This window comes from Bombina bombina, chromosome 2 (assembly GCF_027579735.1).
Source record: "Bombina bombina isolate aBomBom1 chromosome 2, aBomBom1.pri, whole genome shotgun sequence".
Classification (NCBI taxonomy): domain Eukaryota; kingdom Metazoa; phylum Chordata; class Amphibia; order Anura; family Bombinatoridae; genus Bombina; species Bombina bombina.
In genome coordinates, this window is record NC_069500.1 from 404363945 (window position 1) to 404383965 (window position 20021).

Genomic DNA, 20021 nt, shown 5'->3' on the forward strand with positions numbered 1-20021 from the left:
TAAAGAATGGGAAAGGCCCGGTATACCTTTCGTCCCTCCCCCCATATTTAAAAAATTGTTTCCTATGGTCGACCCCAGAAAGGACTTATGGCAGACAGTCCCCAAGGTCGAGGGGGCGGTTTCTACTCTAAACAAACGCACCACTATACCCATAGAAGATAGTTGTGCTTTCAAAGATCCTATGGATAAAAAGTTAGAAGGTTTGCTTAAAAAGATGTTTGTTCAGCAAGGTTACCTTCTACAACCAATTTCATGCATTGTTCCTGTCACTACAGCAGCGTGTTTCTGGTTCGATGAGCTAGAAAAGGCGCTCAATAATAATTCTTCTTCTTATGAGGAGATTATGGACAGAATTCATGCTCTCAAATTGGCTAATTCTTTCACCCTAGACGCCACTTTGCAATTGGCTAGGTTAGCGGCGAAAAATTCTGGTTTTGCTATTGTGGCGCGCAGAGCGCTTTGGTTAAAATCTTGGTCAGCGGATGCGTCTTCCAAGAACAAATTGCTTAACATTCCTTTCAAGGGGAAAACGCTGTTTGGCCCTGACTTGAAAGAGATTATCTCTGATATCACTGGGGGCAAGGGCCACGCCCTTCCTCAGGATAGGTCTTTCAAGGCCAAAAATAAACCTAATTTTCGTCCCTTTCGCAGAAACGGACCAGCCCCAAGTGCTACGTCCTCTAAGCAAGAGGGTAATACTTCTCAAGCCAAGCCAGCCTGGAGACCAATGCAAGGCTGGAACAAAGGAAAGCAGGCCAAGAAACCTGCCACTGCTACCAAGACAGCATGAGATGTTGGCCCCCGATCCGGGACCGGATCTGGTGGGGGGCAGACTCTCTCTCTTCGCTCAGGCTTGGGCAAGAGATGTTCTGGATCCTTGGGCACTAGAAATAGTCTCCCAAGGTTATCTTCTGGAATTCAAGGGGCTTCCCCCAAGGGGGTGGTTCCACAGGTCTCAATTGTCTTCAGACCACATAAAAAGACAGGCATTCTTACATTGTGTAGAAGACCTGTTAAAAATGGGAGTGATTCATCCTGTTCCTTTAGGAGAACAAGGGATGGGGTTCTACTCCAATCTGTTCGTAGTTCCCAAAAAAGAGGGAACATTCAGACTAATCTTAGATCTCAAGATCCTAAACAAGTTTCTCAAGGTTCCATCGTTCAAAATGGAAACCATTCGAACAATTCTTCCTTCCATCCAGGAAGGTCAATTCATGACCACGGTGGATTTAAAGGATGCGTATCTACATATTCCTATCCACAAGGAACATCATCGGTTCCTAAGGTTCGCATTCCTGGACAAGCATTACCAGTTTGTGGCACTTCCGTTCGGATTAGCCACTGCTCCAAGGATTTTCACAAAGGTACTAGGGTCCCTTCTAGCGGTGCTAAGACCAAGGGGCATTGCAGTAGTACCTTACTTGGACGACATTCTGATTCAAGCGTCGTCCCTTCCTCAAGCAAAGGGTCACACGGACATTGTCCTGGCCTTTCTCAGATCTCACGGGTGGAAAGTGAACGTAGAAAAAAGTTCTCTATCTCCGTCAACAAGGGTTCCCTTCTTGGGAACAATAATAGACTCCTTAGAAATGAGGATTTTTCTGACAGAGGCCAGAAAATCAAAACTTCTAAACTCTTGTCAAATACTTCATTCTGTTCCTCTTCCTTCCATAGCGCAGTGCATGGAAGTAATAGGTTTGATGGTAGCGGCAATGGACATAGTTCCTTTTGCGCGAATTCATCTAAGACCATTACAACTGTGCATGCTCAGTCAGTGGAATGGGGACTATACAGACTTGTCTCCGACGATACAAGTAGATCAGAGGACCAGAGATTCACTCCGTTGGTGGCTGTCCCTGGACAACCTGTCACAGGTGATGAGCTTCCGCAGACCAGAGTGGGTCATTGTCACGACCGACGCCAGTCTGGTGGGCTGGGGCGCGGTCTGGGGACCCCTGAAAGCTCAGGGTCTTTGGTCTCGGGAAGAATCTCTTCTCCCGATAAATATTCTGGAACTGAGAGCGATATTCAATGCTCTCAAGGCTTGGCCTCAGCTAGCAAAGGCCAAGTTCATACGGTTTCAATCAGACAACATGACGACTGTTGCGTACATCAACCATCAGGGGGGAACAAGGAGTTCCCTGGCGATGGAAGAAGTGACCAAAATCATTCAATGGGCGGAGACTCACTCCTGCCACTTGTCTGCAATCCACATCCCAGGAGTGGAAAATTGGGAAGCGGATTTTCTGAGTCGTCAGACATTTCATCCGGGGGAGTGGGAACTCCATCCGGAAATCTTTGCCCAAATTACTCAATTGTGGGGCATTCCAGACATGGATCTGATGGCCTCTCGTCAGAACTTCAAGGTTCCTTGCTACGGGTCCAGATCCAGGGATCCCAAGGCGACTCTAGTAGATGCACTAGTAGCACCTTGGACCTTCAAACTAGCTTATGTATTCCCGCCGTTTCCTCTCATCCCCAGGCTGGTAGCCAGGATCAATCAGGAGAGGGCATCGGTGATCTTGATAGCTCCTGCGTGGCCACGCAGGACTTGGTATGCAGACCTGGTGAATATGTCATCGGCTCCACCATGGAAGCTACCTTTGAGACGAGACCTTCTTGTTCAAGGTCCGTTCGAACATCCGAATCTGGTCTCACTCCAACTGACTGCTTGGAGATTGAACGCTTGATCTTATCAAAGCGAGGGTTCTCAGATTCTGTCATTGATACTCTTGTTCAGGCCAGAAAGCCTGTAACTAGAAAAATTTACCACAAAATATGGAAAAAATATATCTGTTGGTGTGAATCTAAAGGATTCCCTTGGGACAAGGTAAAAATTCCTAAGATTCTATCCTTTCTTCAAGAAGGTTTGGAGAAAGGATTATCTGCAAGTTCCTTGAAGGGACAGATTTCTGCCTTGTCTGTGTTACTTCACAAAAAGCTGGCAGCTGTGCCAGATGTTCAAGCCTTTGTTCAGGCTCTGGTTAGAATCAAGCCTGTTTACAAACCTTTGACTCCTCCTTGGAGTCTCAATTTAGTTCTTTCAGTTCTTCAGGGGGTTCCGTTTGAACCCTTACATTCCGTTGATATTAAGTTATTATCTTGGAAAGTTTTGTTTTTGGTTGCAATTTCTTCTGCTAGAAGAGTTTCAGAATTATCTGCTCTGCAGTGTTCTCCTCCTTATCTGGTGTTCCATGCAGATAAGGTGGTTTTACGTACTAAACCTGGTTTTCTTCCGAAAGTTGTTTCTAACAAAAACATTAACCAGGAGATAGTCGTGCCTTCTTTGTGTCCGAATCCAGTTTCAAAGAAGGAACGTTTGTTGCACAATTTGGATGTTGTTCGTGCTCTAAAATTCTATTTAGATGCTACAAAGGATTTTAGACAAACATCTTCCTTGTTTGTTGTTTATTCTGGTAAAAGGAGAGGTCAAAAAGCAACTTCTACCTCTCTCTCTTTTTGGATTAAAAGCATCATCAGATTGGTTTATGAGACTGCCGGACGGCAGCCTCCTGAAAGAATCACAGCTCATTCCACTAGGGCTGTGGCTTCCACATGGGCCTTCAAGAACGAGGCTTCTGTTGATCAGATATGTAAGGCAGCGACTTGGTCTTCACTGCACACTTTTACTAAATTTTACAAGTTTGATACTTTTGCTTCTTCTGAGGCTATTTTTGGGAGAAAGGTTTTGCAAGCCGTGGTGCCTTCCATCTAGGTGACCTGATTTGCTCCCTCCCTTCATCCGTGTCCTAAAGCTTTGGTATTGGTTCCCACAAGTAAGGATGACGCCGTGGACCGGACACACCTATGTTGGAGAAAACAGAATTTATGTTTACCTGATAAATTACTTTCTCCAACGGTGTGTCCGGTCCACGGCCCGCCCTGGTTTTTTAATCAGGTCTGATAATTTATTTTCTTTAACTACAGTCACCACGGTATCATATGGTTTCTCCTTTGCAAATATTCCTCCTTTACGTCGGTCGAATGACTGGGGAAGGCGGAGCCTAGGAGGGATCATGTGACCAGCTTTGCTGGGCTCTTTGCCATTTCCTGTTGGGGAAGAGAATATCCCACAAGTAAGGATGACGCCGTGGACCGGACACACCGTTGGAGAAAGTAATTTATCAGGTAAACATAAATTCTGTTTTTCTTTCATGATTCAGATAGAGCATATCATTTTAAACAACTTTCCAATTTACTTCTATTATAAAAAAAAATCTTTGTTTGCTTGTTTTTCTTTGTTGAAAAACAGGAAAGTAAGTTCAGGAGTGTGCACGTGTCTGCAGTACTATATGGCAGCAGTTTTGCAACAATGTTATACGTTAGCAAGAGCATTAAATGCATTAGTGCATTTTCTGTCATGTAGTTCCCTAGACATGTGCATGCTACGTATCTAGATATCTCTTCAACAAAGAATAACGAGAATTAAGAAAATTTGATAATAGAAGTAAATTGGAAACTTTTTTTAAAGTTGCATTCTCTATCTGAATCATGAAAGAAAAACAATTTGGGGTTCATGTCAGTTTAATTATAGAAACTTTCAGTAATAGAGCTGTAACAAGCCAGTTCAGCTTTTTTGAATGCTGAAATAAAGGTAAAGGAGCTATTTGTAAACAATGTAATACACTCTAGCAGGTAAAATTAATCATTGGGAGCAAATTAAAAGGGAGAATAAATAGCATTGTCCTTTAAGCACTTTATTGAAAACTATCTGTATACAAAACAGGTTTAAACACTGTTTACACTGGAATTCTTTAGCAAATTTGTATTGTTTTTCAGTCCGTGGATATACCCCTTAAAAAGCCATTTGAGTATATCATCTTCTTTGCTGTGACCAGTTAGTGACAGATACACATGAGCTCTTGCACAGATAAATAGATGTGTAGCATATTGTAGGATTCAGAAATCACCACTTTGATATATATCTGTCCTTAATTGGCATCAGTATAGGTTAACAGATAACATATGCAAAAAATGCAGTTTATGGCAACTTAATGATCTTCACTAGTCTTGTCTACTCCAGTCTCAGCCGAAAAAGGCAAGATGGGGTGGAGTTTGGCTATTGAAAACAAGTGCTGGAAACAAGGTGTTGGTTATTTTTTTTTTTTTTTCAAATAATTACTCTTAGCTGATATTTTGTTCCATAGTAAGACATTTGCTGGCCTCCTGTGTCATGTCAGCCATGAACCAAGTAGAATCTTTTTTTATGAACTCTCTGAACTTTTGCACATGGTCAGTAGGACCTGGTGCCTCAGAAAGTGTGCATATAAAAAGACCATTCGATAATTGAAGTAATTTGTAAAGTACAATCATAAAATGTTAATTTTGACGTAAGTATCCCTTTAAAGACTCATACTAGTATGAACTATGTTAGTGTGTTTGCTACATCTGGTAGATTTTATATCCTAACACATTCATATTAATCAGTGTTGCTTCAGACCTGAGGAAAAGAGGTAATTCTCGAAAGCTTGTCTTTTACTATGTAATATTAGACCAATAAAAAAGGTATTACTGCATACTGCAATACTCTTGTTATTTTGGTATTCTGCATCTGCTGTCAGCCTAACATGTATTCAAGAAAATTTTAATTGGCTATGGTCTGAGGAACCAACACAATAATAATTGCTGTATTGTGCACGACTATGTGTTACTAGTTAATGTGTTGAAGAGCAGCTGGATATAGAATATGGTGCAGATCATATTATTGTTTATACTTTGCTCTGTCTAATACACGTTTTCAACAGCTACAGCATAAGTTTATTATATAGTCTCATGAAACTAACCCGTTACTTACGTATTGCTTTCTGTGACCATCTCACTCATGTTGTTTATCTTTCTACAGAAGGATCTCTCCTTAAAACCTCCAGAAAGAAAGGAGAAATGGGAGAAGCACCCATGTAAGAAACCCAGGGAATCGGGGAACTATATCTCAGCAGAGCCGAGTGAGAATGGACACCACCAAGATGCTGGAAACTCTGAGAGGGAGACTGAGCGGGGAAAAGAGCATTTTAAGAAGAAATTTCCACTCAAGAATTCCAATCTGGTAAGGCTTTATAACCCCTTTTACAGGGGTTTAGTATTCCTGTCAAATTGTAGGACTGATGACTGGATGATTGTCGGTGTTCCGTCAAAATTTGCTCCCTCATTGAGATTTGCTACCTCTGTGCGCATGCGCACAATTACATAATCAAACTCCACATCTTTCAAAAGAATGCTTGGATTATGATTACGTAATTACAAGCATGTGCACATTTCGAAGGAGGACTACATTGCTGCTCGTATTTGTTATTAAGCCATGTTTAACTGAGCAGACACGCATTTCTATGGGGTAATTTTCCCTTCAATTACACCGTTTTTGACTGCTCAGCCGCGCACATCTAATCCAAATGAAATAAAACGTGTCTCAACCTGTACAACAGTTTTTAATATGTACATTGTTTAATAAAGCTTACTCCTATAATGTGCAAATTAAAAACTCTTGTATTGGTAGAGACACGATTTATTTCATTCGGATTAGATGTACAGGGCTGAGCAGTCAAAAACTTTGTATAATTAAAGGAAAAATTACCCTGTAAAAATTTGCTACCAGCATGTTTAACTGAGCATGCGCGCATCTACATGGCAACTTAAATAAGAAATGCAAGGAGTAATTTCATCCTCAAAATCTGCTACCTCTATGTGCGCATGTTTGTATCTATGTAACCGCATTCCACACATGCTTTTCAAACATGTGGAGTGCGGTTACTTAATTGTGCTCATGCGCATGTCGAGGGAGCAAATTTCTACAGAGTAGAAAGGAAAAAGGTGCGCTAAAGACAGCTAAAATCGCATAAGTATGAGAAACTTCATAGAATAAATGAAAGGATGTATTTAATACACATGTTAAAAACGTACTTAATCACCGGTGGTTAATTACGTTTTTAACATATGTGTATTAAATACATCCTTTCATTTAATCTATGAAGTTTCTCATACTTATGCGATTTTAGCTGTCTTTAGCGCACCTTTTTCCGTTCTACTTTGTTTTTAGATTGTTAGCAGAGAACAATCCATTTTTAGGTTGCTTTAAATCGTTACCCTTTCCCAGCCTGACACCTGTGGGTTATTTCAACCTGTTTTGTTTTTTTAAGCAAATTTCGACAGAACAAGACGACATTCTCTCAATGTTATCTCAAGAACATGAATCCGTTACAAAAATTTTAATAAAACATTAGAACTAAATACTGAAATTATTGACGTTATTAATCAGTTTAATCAGTTGTGTTAGTTATTTAAGCACACTACATTTGCCATAAAATAAAAATATTAAATGTTTATTTTATTGTATTGTTAGTTTTTCAGGTTTAAACTTTATTTTTCTGTTTTTATAAATGATTTTAGTTTGTGGCTTTTGTGTAATATATTTACTGGTTACACGGCTTTCTGATTAGTTCAGTATACTCCAATATTTACCAAGAAAGTGTCCACTCTGTATAGACTACAATCCTCCAAATGTCCATCATATATTTGCTTGTTTAGGATTATTATATTTATGTGATTATTTGTATGTTATTAATTACAAGGAAATATTTTAGTGGCACATCTGGATACTATGTATAACTGATGTTACTGTTAGAAATGTCACTAGATCAGTAGTTGCATTGTATAACTATAGCTTAATATTAATGTCTGATAAAATTTGACAGTGTGTGAACTCTCATCATTATGGTACACAGGGCTGTAACTGTGGTTCTATTATGTAGACGTATGTCAAATTATATAGGTATTTAAACATAAGGGAAAAGACTTGGAAATGAAGAACATAAAAATCTGCTGTGAATTAGATGTTAACGTAGATCCATTTTCAGTAGGATAAAACCATGTCTTGCATTTGCTTGTTAAGAACGTCTCTGATGAATTTTATTTCACTTTTTGTACTTTTATTTCTGTTGTTACTTGAAAAATCTATTGCAACTATATCTATAGACTGAATGTCTTAAAGCTCATTAGAAATGTGGTGTATTATGCTGTTGCCAGACATTAAAGTTGGTGAAATCCTTTTAAAATTAATTAGATTCTTTAAAAAACTGAGGAACAAAATAGATCCTAATTGTGCTCTCCCGCTCCTAAAAACTGGCAGGTATATCACCAATTGTTGCACGTGATTTCCTGCCTAATAACCAAATATCTTGTCAAAGGATTGTTGTAAGTTGGACAATATTATTTTCAAACAAACGTTATTGTTTGAACCATTAGGATGCATTTCCTCCTTTTCTTTAGTATAATTTTTATGGATTGGATTTACCTGTAACTTCAACCTATAGTCATAATACTGACCCATATAAGTCTTCTATTTCTCATTGTTAGGTGAGTCAGGCTTAGTCGTTTCTGAAATCCTATAAATCATGAATTATTGATAGCCTTGAAGGTCTAGAGTGGAACTTGTCATCTTTATACTCAGCACACCATAATGAAGTGTAAAGTATCTTGTAGATTTGAAATGATGTAGTTTCTGTACCTTGATCTGTCACTCTGATCTTCTTCCACCATAGACCAGTCGTGCAGTGTTTTCTAGTAATGGGGTGAGGTTATGTTACATAGGAAAATGATGAGTGTAACGGCTGTATTACAAACAAGCAAGATGCACTTAAATTGATATATCTTTTATTGAGAAAAAACGGTTTCTTAAATTACATTTTATATTTAATCTGGGTTGACCTTTGGTATGTAGGATTCCACATGCTTACCTAAAGGGCCTTAATAGTCAAAAAATGAAATGCTCCAATTTGTTATAGCATGTAATTTTAAGACTTGCACCCTGCACTGCTTTGTGTTTAATCCCTGCAAGAAACCCCCCAGCAGAAACCTATGATGATCCAATCAGCAATGTAGTTGCACATCTCAGCTGTGTTAGCGCTGCTGATTGAATCCGGAGCAGTTTCCGCTCAGAAACAGCAGTAGTCTGTAGGCCCAGAGCAGTACTTCTACTGTGTATTTAACCCATTTGTGAACTAGAGCATGTAATGTTTTGACTTATGGCCCTTTAAGAAATGCAAACTAGATATACAATATCTCACACTTTTTGAGTATTGCTTTTTCTCTGGAAATAAGCTTCACCATGCAGCAAATTAAACCTATCTTCTGCTTATGAGAGTTAATAAACTCGAAACAGCTGTCCAGAAGTGTGTTTTTTTTTTTTTTTTTTTTTGCTGTGCCCACTGCATAATGGGGATTGTTGTGGTTAAAAACAACACTTGAAAGCAAAAAGCGTCAGATATTGTATATCTAATTTGCATATCTAACCCAGAGTTCCTTGGTGCTGGGCCCAGGGTATCATGGCTCCTAAATGAGTTCTAGCTCCAACCTTTTGGATTCCTACACCCCTATACAAAACCTGCATTATTATTATTATTATTATGCAGACCAAGGACATGTGAATCCTGCCTATGAATATGAGTCATGTAAGTTTATCTTACCTCTCTGCTCTGACCAATTAGGTACAGATATTAATGGGCTCCTGCACTGATCGTGTAAATGCTTGTGTAACATGATGCTGGGTCCGATTTCTGGATCATGCAGTACACACTTCAACTTCTCAGGAGGCAAAGCAAAGAGTGCAGTTTTACAGAAAACAGACAAAATAAGTAATGACTACATTATAAAGCGGTTTGTTTGTTTTTTTGCTTTATCCAGCCTACACCTTTTAAATTAAGCTTTCTGGTTTGCAAACTCAGTTCAGATTTTATTCCAAGTAAAAATGAGTTGTGTCTGCTCGGTTTCATTTCTCATTTATATAGCTGTAAATGCTGCTATTATTTGTATGAGTTATACACACAGTCATAATGCAGAATATGCCTGTGTGTATATTCACAAGCACATCAGTACATTTATCCTAGTTGGTGTAGCCTAATGACAAATGTCTGTAAAATCTGAGCTAGCACCTTGTTGTAGTCCTGTCAAGATGGGGAATTGTTTGTGTCAGTCCTGTAAAGCCGGGAGGGGTGGGCGGCAGGGTCTCAGGGAAAGGATCAGTGCACAGATATGAGGGCACAGATGGCCATCTCTTCTACTGCGGCAATAATCTGTGCCTGCATCAGATTCACAGCTGCTCGTCCAGTCCACTGGGGATCCGGCAACACAGAGTGTGGAACTGGGAAACTCAGAATCTAGAGCTTGAATCTGTTAATCCCAGACTGCATCCGACAAATAGGTTCTACTCCATCAACAGAGATTGTTTTTTTTTGTTTTTTTATCTTATATCATAAACTGTTTTCATCCAGTTTAACACTTCTGATACCATAGCTACAAACACGGGCATCATATAAGAGAAGCAAATAGTTCTACCACAATATATATTTGTGTATGGGTTTTCATTGTTTTTGTACATCTACCTAAAGTGTGCACTTTCTAAGCCTGCAGAATCTGTTGCCGCACTACAAATAACTGATAATAATAATTCCAGATACCGCCAGGTCTATGTACAATACTTTTTCAGAGGTGTCATTAGTTACTGGCTTTTTGTAAAACCTATTACCGGTAGTTATTAAATTTGATTTAGAAAAAGCCCATTTAATGCTGACATCTCTATGTACCTCTCTCCATCTATTTACTTATCTTAAATAAATATGTGCAGATAAGGAAAATATGTATTTCTTCTGCTACAAATCAGAAAAAAGCAAACGTGTAAAGCGTTTTTTAAATTCATACTGAAACTAGCAGTGCCAGCTCCGCACCCCAGAGAACCACTGATCCCAAGCGGAAACTGAAGCTGAGCCAATCAGCAGCTCTACAAGCACAGCTGGGTAATGCCACTAGTGCTTCAGATTGGTTCAGCTGCCGTTTCGGCTCTGAACCAGCAGTTCTCTGCGACTGCTAAGTGGTACTTTAGTTATTTAACCCCTTTGCGGGGGGGGGGGGGGAGTTAAACACATAGATTTGCAGGGACGATAGTAATAAAATTACATGCTCTGACAGAAAAGAGAGCATGTGATTTTTTTTCACTATAATTGTCCCTTGTCGTAATAATTGTCATATAGATTGTAGTAGCTTTTATAGTCCCGTGATACAAGTGCCAAAACTGAGAATTTCAGTAATCACAGACTAACTTTCCATTTTAAAAGTCAGCCTTTTGAGAGTCTGCCCTTGTTCAGTAAAGTATTACTGCTTAATGCAATAGTCTTATTTAGTTATCTAATTTGCTAGTTAAAGCGATTTCACACAGCTTAATTGAAAGGTTACGTGTGGTCGCTGTGCGCTTAGCTATTTAACTTACAGTTAAATGGATTGCAATCCAGTGAATCAGGTTTAATTATCCACAGTTGTTTTTTAAAGGATTTCAGATTTTCCACCTTATTCTTTAAGGAGCATGGGTTCATTTTTTATTTTGTAACAATGATAAATACCTCACATCACTGGATCATTAAAACTCTTGTCACTGCCATCGCCAGAGGAACATTTAAAAATGTGTCATTGTCCCCCCCCCCCCCTTTTTTTTAATAAACAGTCTCATAATATATAAGGGGACATATAGGTTCCACTTTACCTATATTGTCTAATTTACTTATTTTGGTCTCCTTTGTTGAGGAGCATACCTAGATAGGTAGCCTGCATGTGTCTGCTACGTTATCAGTTGTGCAGACATTGTTGTCATCCAATGCTCAAATGTGTGTGGTCTTGCAGACCTGCTTGCACACTACTCCTACTAGGAATGTCCATTCCATTAAAGGGACAGTCAACACCAGAATTTTTGTTGTTTAAAAAGAAAGATAATCTCTTTATTACCCATTCCCCAGTTTTGCATTATCAACACAGTTATAATAATACACGTTTTACCTCTGTAATTACCTTGTATCTAAGCTTCTGCTGACTGCCCCATATTTCAGTTCTTTTGACAGAACTGCATTTTAGCCAATCAGTGCTCACTCCTAGGTCACTTAACATGCGTGAGCTCAATGTTATCTATATGAAACACATGAACTAATGCCCTCTAGTAGTCAAAATGCATTCAGATTAGAGGCAGTCTTCAAGGTCTAAGAAATTAGCATATGAACCTCCTAATTTTAGCTTTCAACTAAGAATACCAAGGGAACAAAGAAAAATTGGTGATACAAGTAAATTGGGAAGTTGTTTTAAATGACATTTCCCATTTAAATCATGAAATATTTTTTTGGACTTGACTGTCCCTTTAACTGCCAAATGGGGAAGAAGGCAACGGATCTCGGCATTTGGCTCTTTTCGGAGACGCATTTCTTCTTGTGAAAGTGCAATACACTAAGATCTTGTTTTGTACAGAGCAGAATGCTGGGAGCGGCGGCCACATTCAGCAGCTAACAAAGCTGCTGAATGCACATCCCTATTACTTACCCTGGTATGCTCTTCAACAAATATATTTTATGCACTATCTGAACCATGAAAGAAAAATTGTTTCAGGGAACTGAGTAAGTATAAAATTAGATCAGATTTTGTTGCAATTAAATCTGGAATTATTTTTGGTGCAAATATAATTTATTTCCTTTAAGGCAGGGGTAGGCGCAAGCCTATGTCATCAAACGTAGTCAATTTAATTATCTGTAAAATCAGATTGTTTTTGGTTTTAATTTTATATTATTATGGTTTGATATGTTATTCCTTATCATGAAATGCAAAATTGTGCAAAGTAAATAAAATTTCATTTAAGTTCAAAAAAGGGATTTTAAGACGGCTTGACATTAAAGTTCTTTTCAGTTTCAAATAAGTTTATCACACACACAAATTTGGGTTATAATTTTTAACGTAACTAAAAGGAAAATTATTGGTAAAAAAAATCTATAAAAACTTCCTTAACTAAAATTAAATTTACACAATGGAAAAAAATTATCTAAAGCCAAGCAAAACTAAATCCATCATTGCAAAACTATCTTAAATAAAACAAATTACTGTTAAAAGGTTTTCTTTCTAATCCCGCCTTTATCATATGACTGAATGCGCAGTGAATTCTGGTAAAGCACAGTCTGGTAAGATATCTGACCTATAGAGGGAACACTAGCAAGTAAGGTTAATGATAGCCGTTTATTTTTAATGTTTATGGTTTTACTAGTGTCCTTTTTTTAAAGAGAAATAAAAGCCAACATTAAACTTTCATGGTTCAGCTAGAGCAGTGATTTTTAACCTTTTTTTTGCCGTGGCACACTTTTTTACATTAAAAAATCCTGTGGCACACCACCATCCCAAAATGTTAAAAAAATCACACATTGTAGCCTAATACAGCATATATATATACACATACACACAAACACACACATACTGTATGTATTGTGCTGTTATGCCATGCCTCCTACAAACTACCCCTGCACTGGGAGTAAAAAACAAGCAAAGTTTAAAAAATATGTCACACTGTTGTCAGTCTGCCGTGGCACACCTGAGGATCTCTCACGGCACACTGGTTGAAAAACACTGAGCTAGAGAATGCAATTTTAATCGACTTTTAAAATTCCTTCTACACACACATTCCTCTTGTCATTGGCTCACTGGGTTTTTTCAGCTAGGTCCCAGTAGTGCATTACTGCTTTGGAACTGACTTTAACTATGTGTTTAACACATTTGCAAGCAACAGTGCGATAATTACATACACTAACAGATTAGAGCATTTTATTTTTGCCCTTTTATGTTTTATCCTAAATTGTAGTCTTCCATAAGCTGTTGATTATGGAAAATAGAATATTACAATACAGACTATTTATATTCCCTGGTGTTGCTGTAAAATACATTTTATAATATTTATTTTCCCTGGTGTTGCTTTAAAATAACTCTATAAACTGTTTGTTCTCCCTTGATAGCGGTGGGTTTGCCTCCGTAGTGGTGAAACTTGTCTGACCATGCAATATTTTTTGCTAGGGATTGACACTTTTATATCAAATCAATAATATTTTTTTTCAATATTTTTGGGTCTCATGTCCCTTTCATAATATGTTTTCCCTATGTTTCTTTGTTAGAGCTATGGAAATAGCTCTAACATTTCATCTCCTGATTTGACGGACAAAGGGTGAAAAGAGAAAGTGTGTAAAAATAAAAATCTTGTAAAAAAAATAATATATATATAAAACATATTACAGGAAGTAAACTTAAGACTAAGCATTGTATCTCTAAAATAAATCATCTGAGAATGGGCTCCATATTTTATATTATTGCAATTTTATTTCATTATAAAAAATAAGTCTGAAGTGCAGCATGTGAATGTGAGCTAATATAAGGAGGGTATAAACATTTTTTTATGCCAGTTGAGTGACTGCTGTGTGGAAGTATAGGTTTTCCTTTTCTTGAAAGTGTAATTTGGTTTTTATATATCATGGGCATGTAAACCACCATACATTCCTGCTTTTTAAATAAAGATACAAAGAGAACAAAGAACAATTGATAATAGGAGTAAATCAGAATGTTGCTTAAAATAGCGTGCTACATCTGAATCATTAAAGAAAAAAATTGGGTTTAGTGTTAGTTTTAAGTTTTATCTTAACTATTTTTCTGCAAAATATATTTTAATTTGTTTAACTACAGCTCACATACATAATAGAAAAATATTGAGCAATATGTCATTTTAAGTAAAACTGCACCATCCTAACTGTATAGAATAGGACAGTATGTGTTTACCTTCTTGCTCCCCCCCCCCCCATGTCACACTTCATTGTCGTACAACAGGTGCGAGACGCACGTGCTGCAGCCTTTAACAAAGACCTGAGATTCATAGCAGTAGTGAACTGAATTACTGTCTGGCAAGTGAGGTCACTTGAGAGAGTTTTGGCCTCAGGCACAGCCCCCAGCAATCAGTGCGCACATAGTAAAGACATGCAGACTGTTATTGTTTGTAGAAACACACCGAGAACAATTCACTATTTGTTTCAACTTTACTCTTTCATGTCATTGAGGCTTGTGAGTGACATCTCAATGCATGCCTGCCTTGTAGGAACTGCTGTATCGATCTGAAGAGGTTTATCCTACTGCGCTGAGTGTCGTACGTGCAAGCTTGGAGTTCATCCTTGTGCATTGCTTTATAATTACAGAATGAAAATGTTTACCCTGATTCCGAGGAAAGTTTTATAATAGCAAAATGTGATATGTGACTAACAAATGCATATATGCCTTTTTATTTATACAGGAACAATGATCAGAACATTATACAGTCATTAAAGGGACAAACTATAATATCATTTTTATTGTTTTAAAAGATACACAATCCCTTTATTACCCATTCCCTAGTTTTGCATAACCAACACTGTTATATTAATGTACATTTTACCTCTGTGATTACCTTGTATCTAAGAACCTTCTTCCAACCCCCTGATCACATGACTGTGACTGTTTATTATCTAGTGACTTGCATTTAGCATTGTGTTGTGCTAAATCTTAACTTTCTGTGCCTGAAAACAGTGTTATCTATATGGCCCACGTGTGCTTTCTGTCTCTTTGTGTTGAAAAGCAATTTAAAAAGCATGTGATAAGAGGCAGCCCTCAAAGGCTTAGAAATTAGCATATGAGTCTGTCTAAGTTTAGTTTTAACTAAGAATACCAAGAGCAAAAAACTAATTTGATGATAAAAGTTGATTAAAACGACATGTCCTATCTGAATAATGAAAGTTTAATTTTGACTAGACTGTCCCTTTAAGACATATGGCTCATGACTCGACCAAATGACTTTGGGACAAATAGTTAAATAAGAGCAAAACGCAATCGCACAATTAAAGGGCCACTAAACCCAAAATCTTTCTTTCATGATTCAGATAGAGAATAGAAATGTAAACAACATTAAAATTTACTTCCATTATTTATTTTGCTTCATTTTTTAAATATCCTTAGTTGAAGAAAAAGCGATGCACATGGTGAGCCAATCACACGATGCTTCTGTGTTCAGCAACCAATCAGCAGCTAGTGAGCATATCTAGATATACTTTTCATCAAAGAATATCAAGAGAATAAAACAAATTAAATAATATAAGTAAATTAGAAAGATGTTTAAAATTGCATTCTCTTTCTAAATCATAAAAGAAAAAATGTGGGTGGCATGTCCCTTTAAATGTCCATGCTGTAACGGTAAAACAGTAAATATGGTATAAAGTAGCAGCCCTAATTTTTCTACCTCCTAAAACCAAAAGAGGCCGCTTTTAGACCTCTAATATTGCTAAAACAACAATTGATAGGAGGATAATAGTAGCAGAATGCACTTTTTGACCTTCATAATAAGAAATACACCAACTGTAAGCAACATTTATTCATGGAATAGCGAAAAGTGAGCACTACCATTCAATAAAGAAGATAAGTACATTTTATAAAGTGAAACTGATTTACTGACTTGGCCATAATAACATTCGGAGTTAAAACCTGTATAATATTAGGCTATAATGTGAACAAAATCACATAAATTAAAGATTAACACAAAATAAAAGGTTCTATATCTTGCAGCTCCAGAAATCATAATACAGCAGCTTAGTAAGTACAAATACAGACAAAACTAAGGGATTTAATAAAGAGGAAAAAAAACTTAGGCCATACCTTCTAGTTGGAAAAAGAGAAACTTTTATTTACATGCTAATAATATATTCCTGAAATAAAAGGTGTACATGCTCCATAAGTGGACACTAGCTATAATTTAGTTGTGGCGGTATCCTAAAGCAAACTTGATTTATGCTATACCCATGAGATTTCATAAGGCTGCAAGGGGGGGGGGGAGGGGGGTTGGAATCTACAATAATACCACAGCCATGTTTATGTATACAAAGTATATGGTATACCACATTCTAGTGATATAGGTCATAGGTAGCAATAGTATTAGAGAAGCATGGGAGATTAGGCAGTGGTAATATTAGGTAAATTAAGGATTATACATTCACAAACAAGGTAAAAGGCTGGAACAAGAAGCTTGACTAAAAGGAGCACCTCAACTTCAAGTGAAAAGTCTCTTCATCCTACCCCTTGCTTCCATCTCGCTGCACTAAAGCGGTTGCTGGAGAAAGACCCTCCTTGATCACATGATGACTGTTTAAACGGCACAAAGGAAAACAGAATCCATAGAGGTAGGGACATAGCTGGTACAGGGGGTCGAATTGTGTCAGCTCCTCTGCATCTAAAAAAAAAAAAGTGTCTTACTAAAGGGTGTTAGTATGAGGTTGACACCTTTTCCTCAACCCAACGTGATAGGGCCGACACCTTCATCTTCTGTATCTCACAGTTAAGCACTTTATGAGAAAGTTCTCCGGTAAGTATATTGTCTGTTGCTGTGCCCTCATTAAAGAAGTGGATTGATTCCAACCGATTAGTACTTGGAGCAGTCCTCGCGTCCTGCTTTATTGCAGACAATTGCTCGCAGCCTTCACTTCCAAGTTCTGGGTCAAAGGGGCTACCCTGGCCTAGCAAGTGTGACTGTTGCGGTGGTGAGGTAGGCACATCATTGTCATTACTGGGAAAAAGAAATAGACCAGTTCCAAAATTTGTGTCAATAAGCTTATGAAGTTTCTTGACGTCCTCCTCTAAAATAGTATGCAATATATTCTTGCAAAGTGGTCTCCGTGTTACGCTAGACCTTACTGCAGTGACAAGCAAGACAGCACTGCTGCTGACGGCTGATCAAACATGATACTGCTGGGGGGGTTAGTATGAGGTGGCTTCCCTGCACTCATTAACCTCAGCAAAGTTCTTTAATTCTGATGCTGAACAAAAAACAAACAAAATTTAAACAAATCCTCAAAGTGTTATGAAACAGTCTCTACATGTATTATAAACAGATGTTAGAAGTATCTGAAAATAAATAGTAGATAGGCTTCAGCTTGTTTTCTGCTCTCACAACCTGTCATGGTTCCTGCCCAGAAGCCCCCCCCCCCCCATGAATGCCTTTTTGAAGAGCTTTTCACTTAGTTCAGTCTGGTAATGTTATTCATAATCTTGATTGCATAGTGTAGTGCAGGTATGTGCCTGCCTTTACCTGGCCTCTCTGTAATGTGCAGGTATGTGTCTGCCTTTACCTGGTCTCTCTGTGTAGTGCAGATATGTGCCTGCCTTTACCTGGCCTCTCTGTGATGTGCAGGTATGTGTCTGCCTTTACCTGGTCTCTCTGTGTAGTGCAGGTATGTGCCTGCCTTTACCTGGTCTCTCTGTGTAGTGCAGGTATGTGCCTGCCTTTACCTGGTCTCTCTGTGATGTGCAGGTATGTGTCTGCCTTTACCTGGTCTCTCTGTGTAGTGCAGGTATGTGCCTGCCTTTACCTGGCCTCTCTGTGTTGTGCAGGTATGTGCCTGCCTTTACCTGGCCTCTCTGTGTTGTGCAGGTATGTGTCTGCCTTTACCTGGCCTCTCTGTGTTGTGCAGGTATGTGTCTGCCTTTACCTGGCTTCTATGTGATGTGCAGGTATGTGTCTGCCTTTACCTGGCCTCTCTGTGATGTGCAGGTATGTGTCTGCCTTTACCTGGTCTCTCTGTGTTGTGCAGGTATGTGTCTGCCTTTACCTGGCCTCTCTGTGATGTGCAGGTATGTGTCTGCCTTTACCTGGTCTCTCTGTGTTGTGCAGGTATGTGTCTTCCTTTACCTGGCCTCTCTGTGATGTGCAGGTATGTGTCTGCCTTTACCTGGCCTCTCTGTGATGTGCAGGTATGTGCCTGCCTTTACCTGGCCTCTCTGTGTTGTGCAGGTATGTGTCTGCCTTTACCTGGCCTCTCTGTGTTGTGCAGGTATGTGTCTGCCTTTACCTGGCCTCTCTGTGATGTGCAGGTATGTGTCTGCCTTTACCTGGCCTCTCTGTGTTGTGCAGGTATGTGTCTGCCCTTACCTGGCCTCTCTGTGATGTGCAGGTATGTGTCTGCCTTTAACTGGCCTCTCTGTGTTGTGCAGGTATGTGTCTGCCTTTACCTGTCCTCTCTGTGTTGTGCAGGTATGTGCCTGCCTTTACCTGGCCTCTCTGTGATGTGCAGGTATGTGCCTGCCTTTACCTGGCTTCTATGTGTTGTGCAGGTATGTGTCTGCCTTTACCTGGCCTCTCTGTGTTGTGCAGGTATGTGTCTGACTTTACCTGGTCTCTCTGTGTTGTGCAGGTATGTGTCTGCCTTTACCTGGCTTCTATGTGTTGTGCAGGTATGTGCCTGCCTTTACCTGACCTCTCTGTGTTGTGCAGGTATGTGTCTGCCTTTACCTGGCCTCTCTGTGATGTGCAGGTATGTGCCTGCCTTTACCTGGCCTCTCTGTGTTGTGCAGGTATGTGTCTGCCTTTACCTGGCCTCTCTGTGTTGTGCAGGTATGTGTCTGCCTTTACCTGGTCTCTCTGTGTTGTGCAGGTATGTGTCTGCCTTTACCTGGCTTCTATGTGTTGTGCAGGTATGTGCCTGCCTTTACCTGGCTTCTATGTGTTGTGCAGGTATGTGCCTGCCTTTACCTGGCCTCTCTGTGATGTGCAGGTATGTGTCTGCCTTTACCTGACCTCTCTGTGATGTGCAGGTATGTGTCTGCCTTTACCTGGCCTCTCTGTGTTGTGCAGGTATGTGTCTGCCTTTACCTGGCCTCTCTGTGATGTGCAGGTATGTGTCTGCCTTTACCTGGTCTCTCTGTGTTGTGCATGTATGTGTCTGCCTTTACTTGGCCTCTCTGAGTTGTGCAGGTATGTGTTTGCCTTTACCTGGCCTCTCTGTGATGTGCAGGTATGTGTCTGCCTTTACCTGGCCTCTCTGAGTTGTGCAGGTATGTGTCTGCCTTTACCTGGCCTCTCTGTGATGTGCAGGTATGTGTTTGCCTTTACCTGGCCTCTCTGTGATGTGCAGGTATGTGTCTGCCTTTACCTGGTCTCTCTGTGATGTACAGGTATGTGTTTGCCTTTACCTGGCCTCTCTGTGATGTGCAGGTATGTGTCTGCCTTTACCTGGCCTCTCTGTGATGTGCAGGTATGTGTTTGCCTTTACCTGGCCTCTCTGTGATGTGCAGGTATGTGTTTGCCTTTACCTGGCCTCTCTGTGATGTGCAGGTATGTGTCTGCCTTTACCTGGCCTCTCTGAGTTGTGCAGGCATGTGACTGCCTTTACTTGGCCTCTCTGTGT

At 39.3% G+C, this 20021-nt stretch overlaps 1 protein-coding gene across 11 annotated transcripts in view; it reads left to right on the plus strand.

Annotated features, from left to right (window-relative positions):
* Positions 1 to 20021, plus strand: part of FBRSL1 (fibrosin like 1) — a 1105387-nt gene that overhangs the window by 266550 nt on the left and 818816 nt on the right. For all 11 annotated transcript variants that reach the window (XM_053701877.1, XM_053701879.1, XM_053701878.1 and 8 more), the window contains exon 2: positions 5843 to 6043. In XM_053701877.1, coding sequence (XP_053557852.1) covers positions 5843 to 6043 — 201 coding nt within the window. The remainder of the gene's footprint in view (positions 1 to 5842; positions 6044 to 20021) is intronic.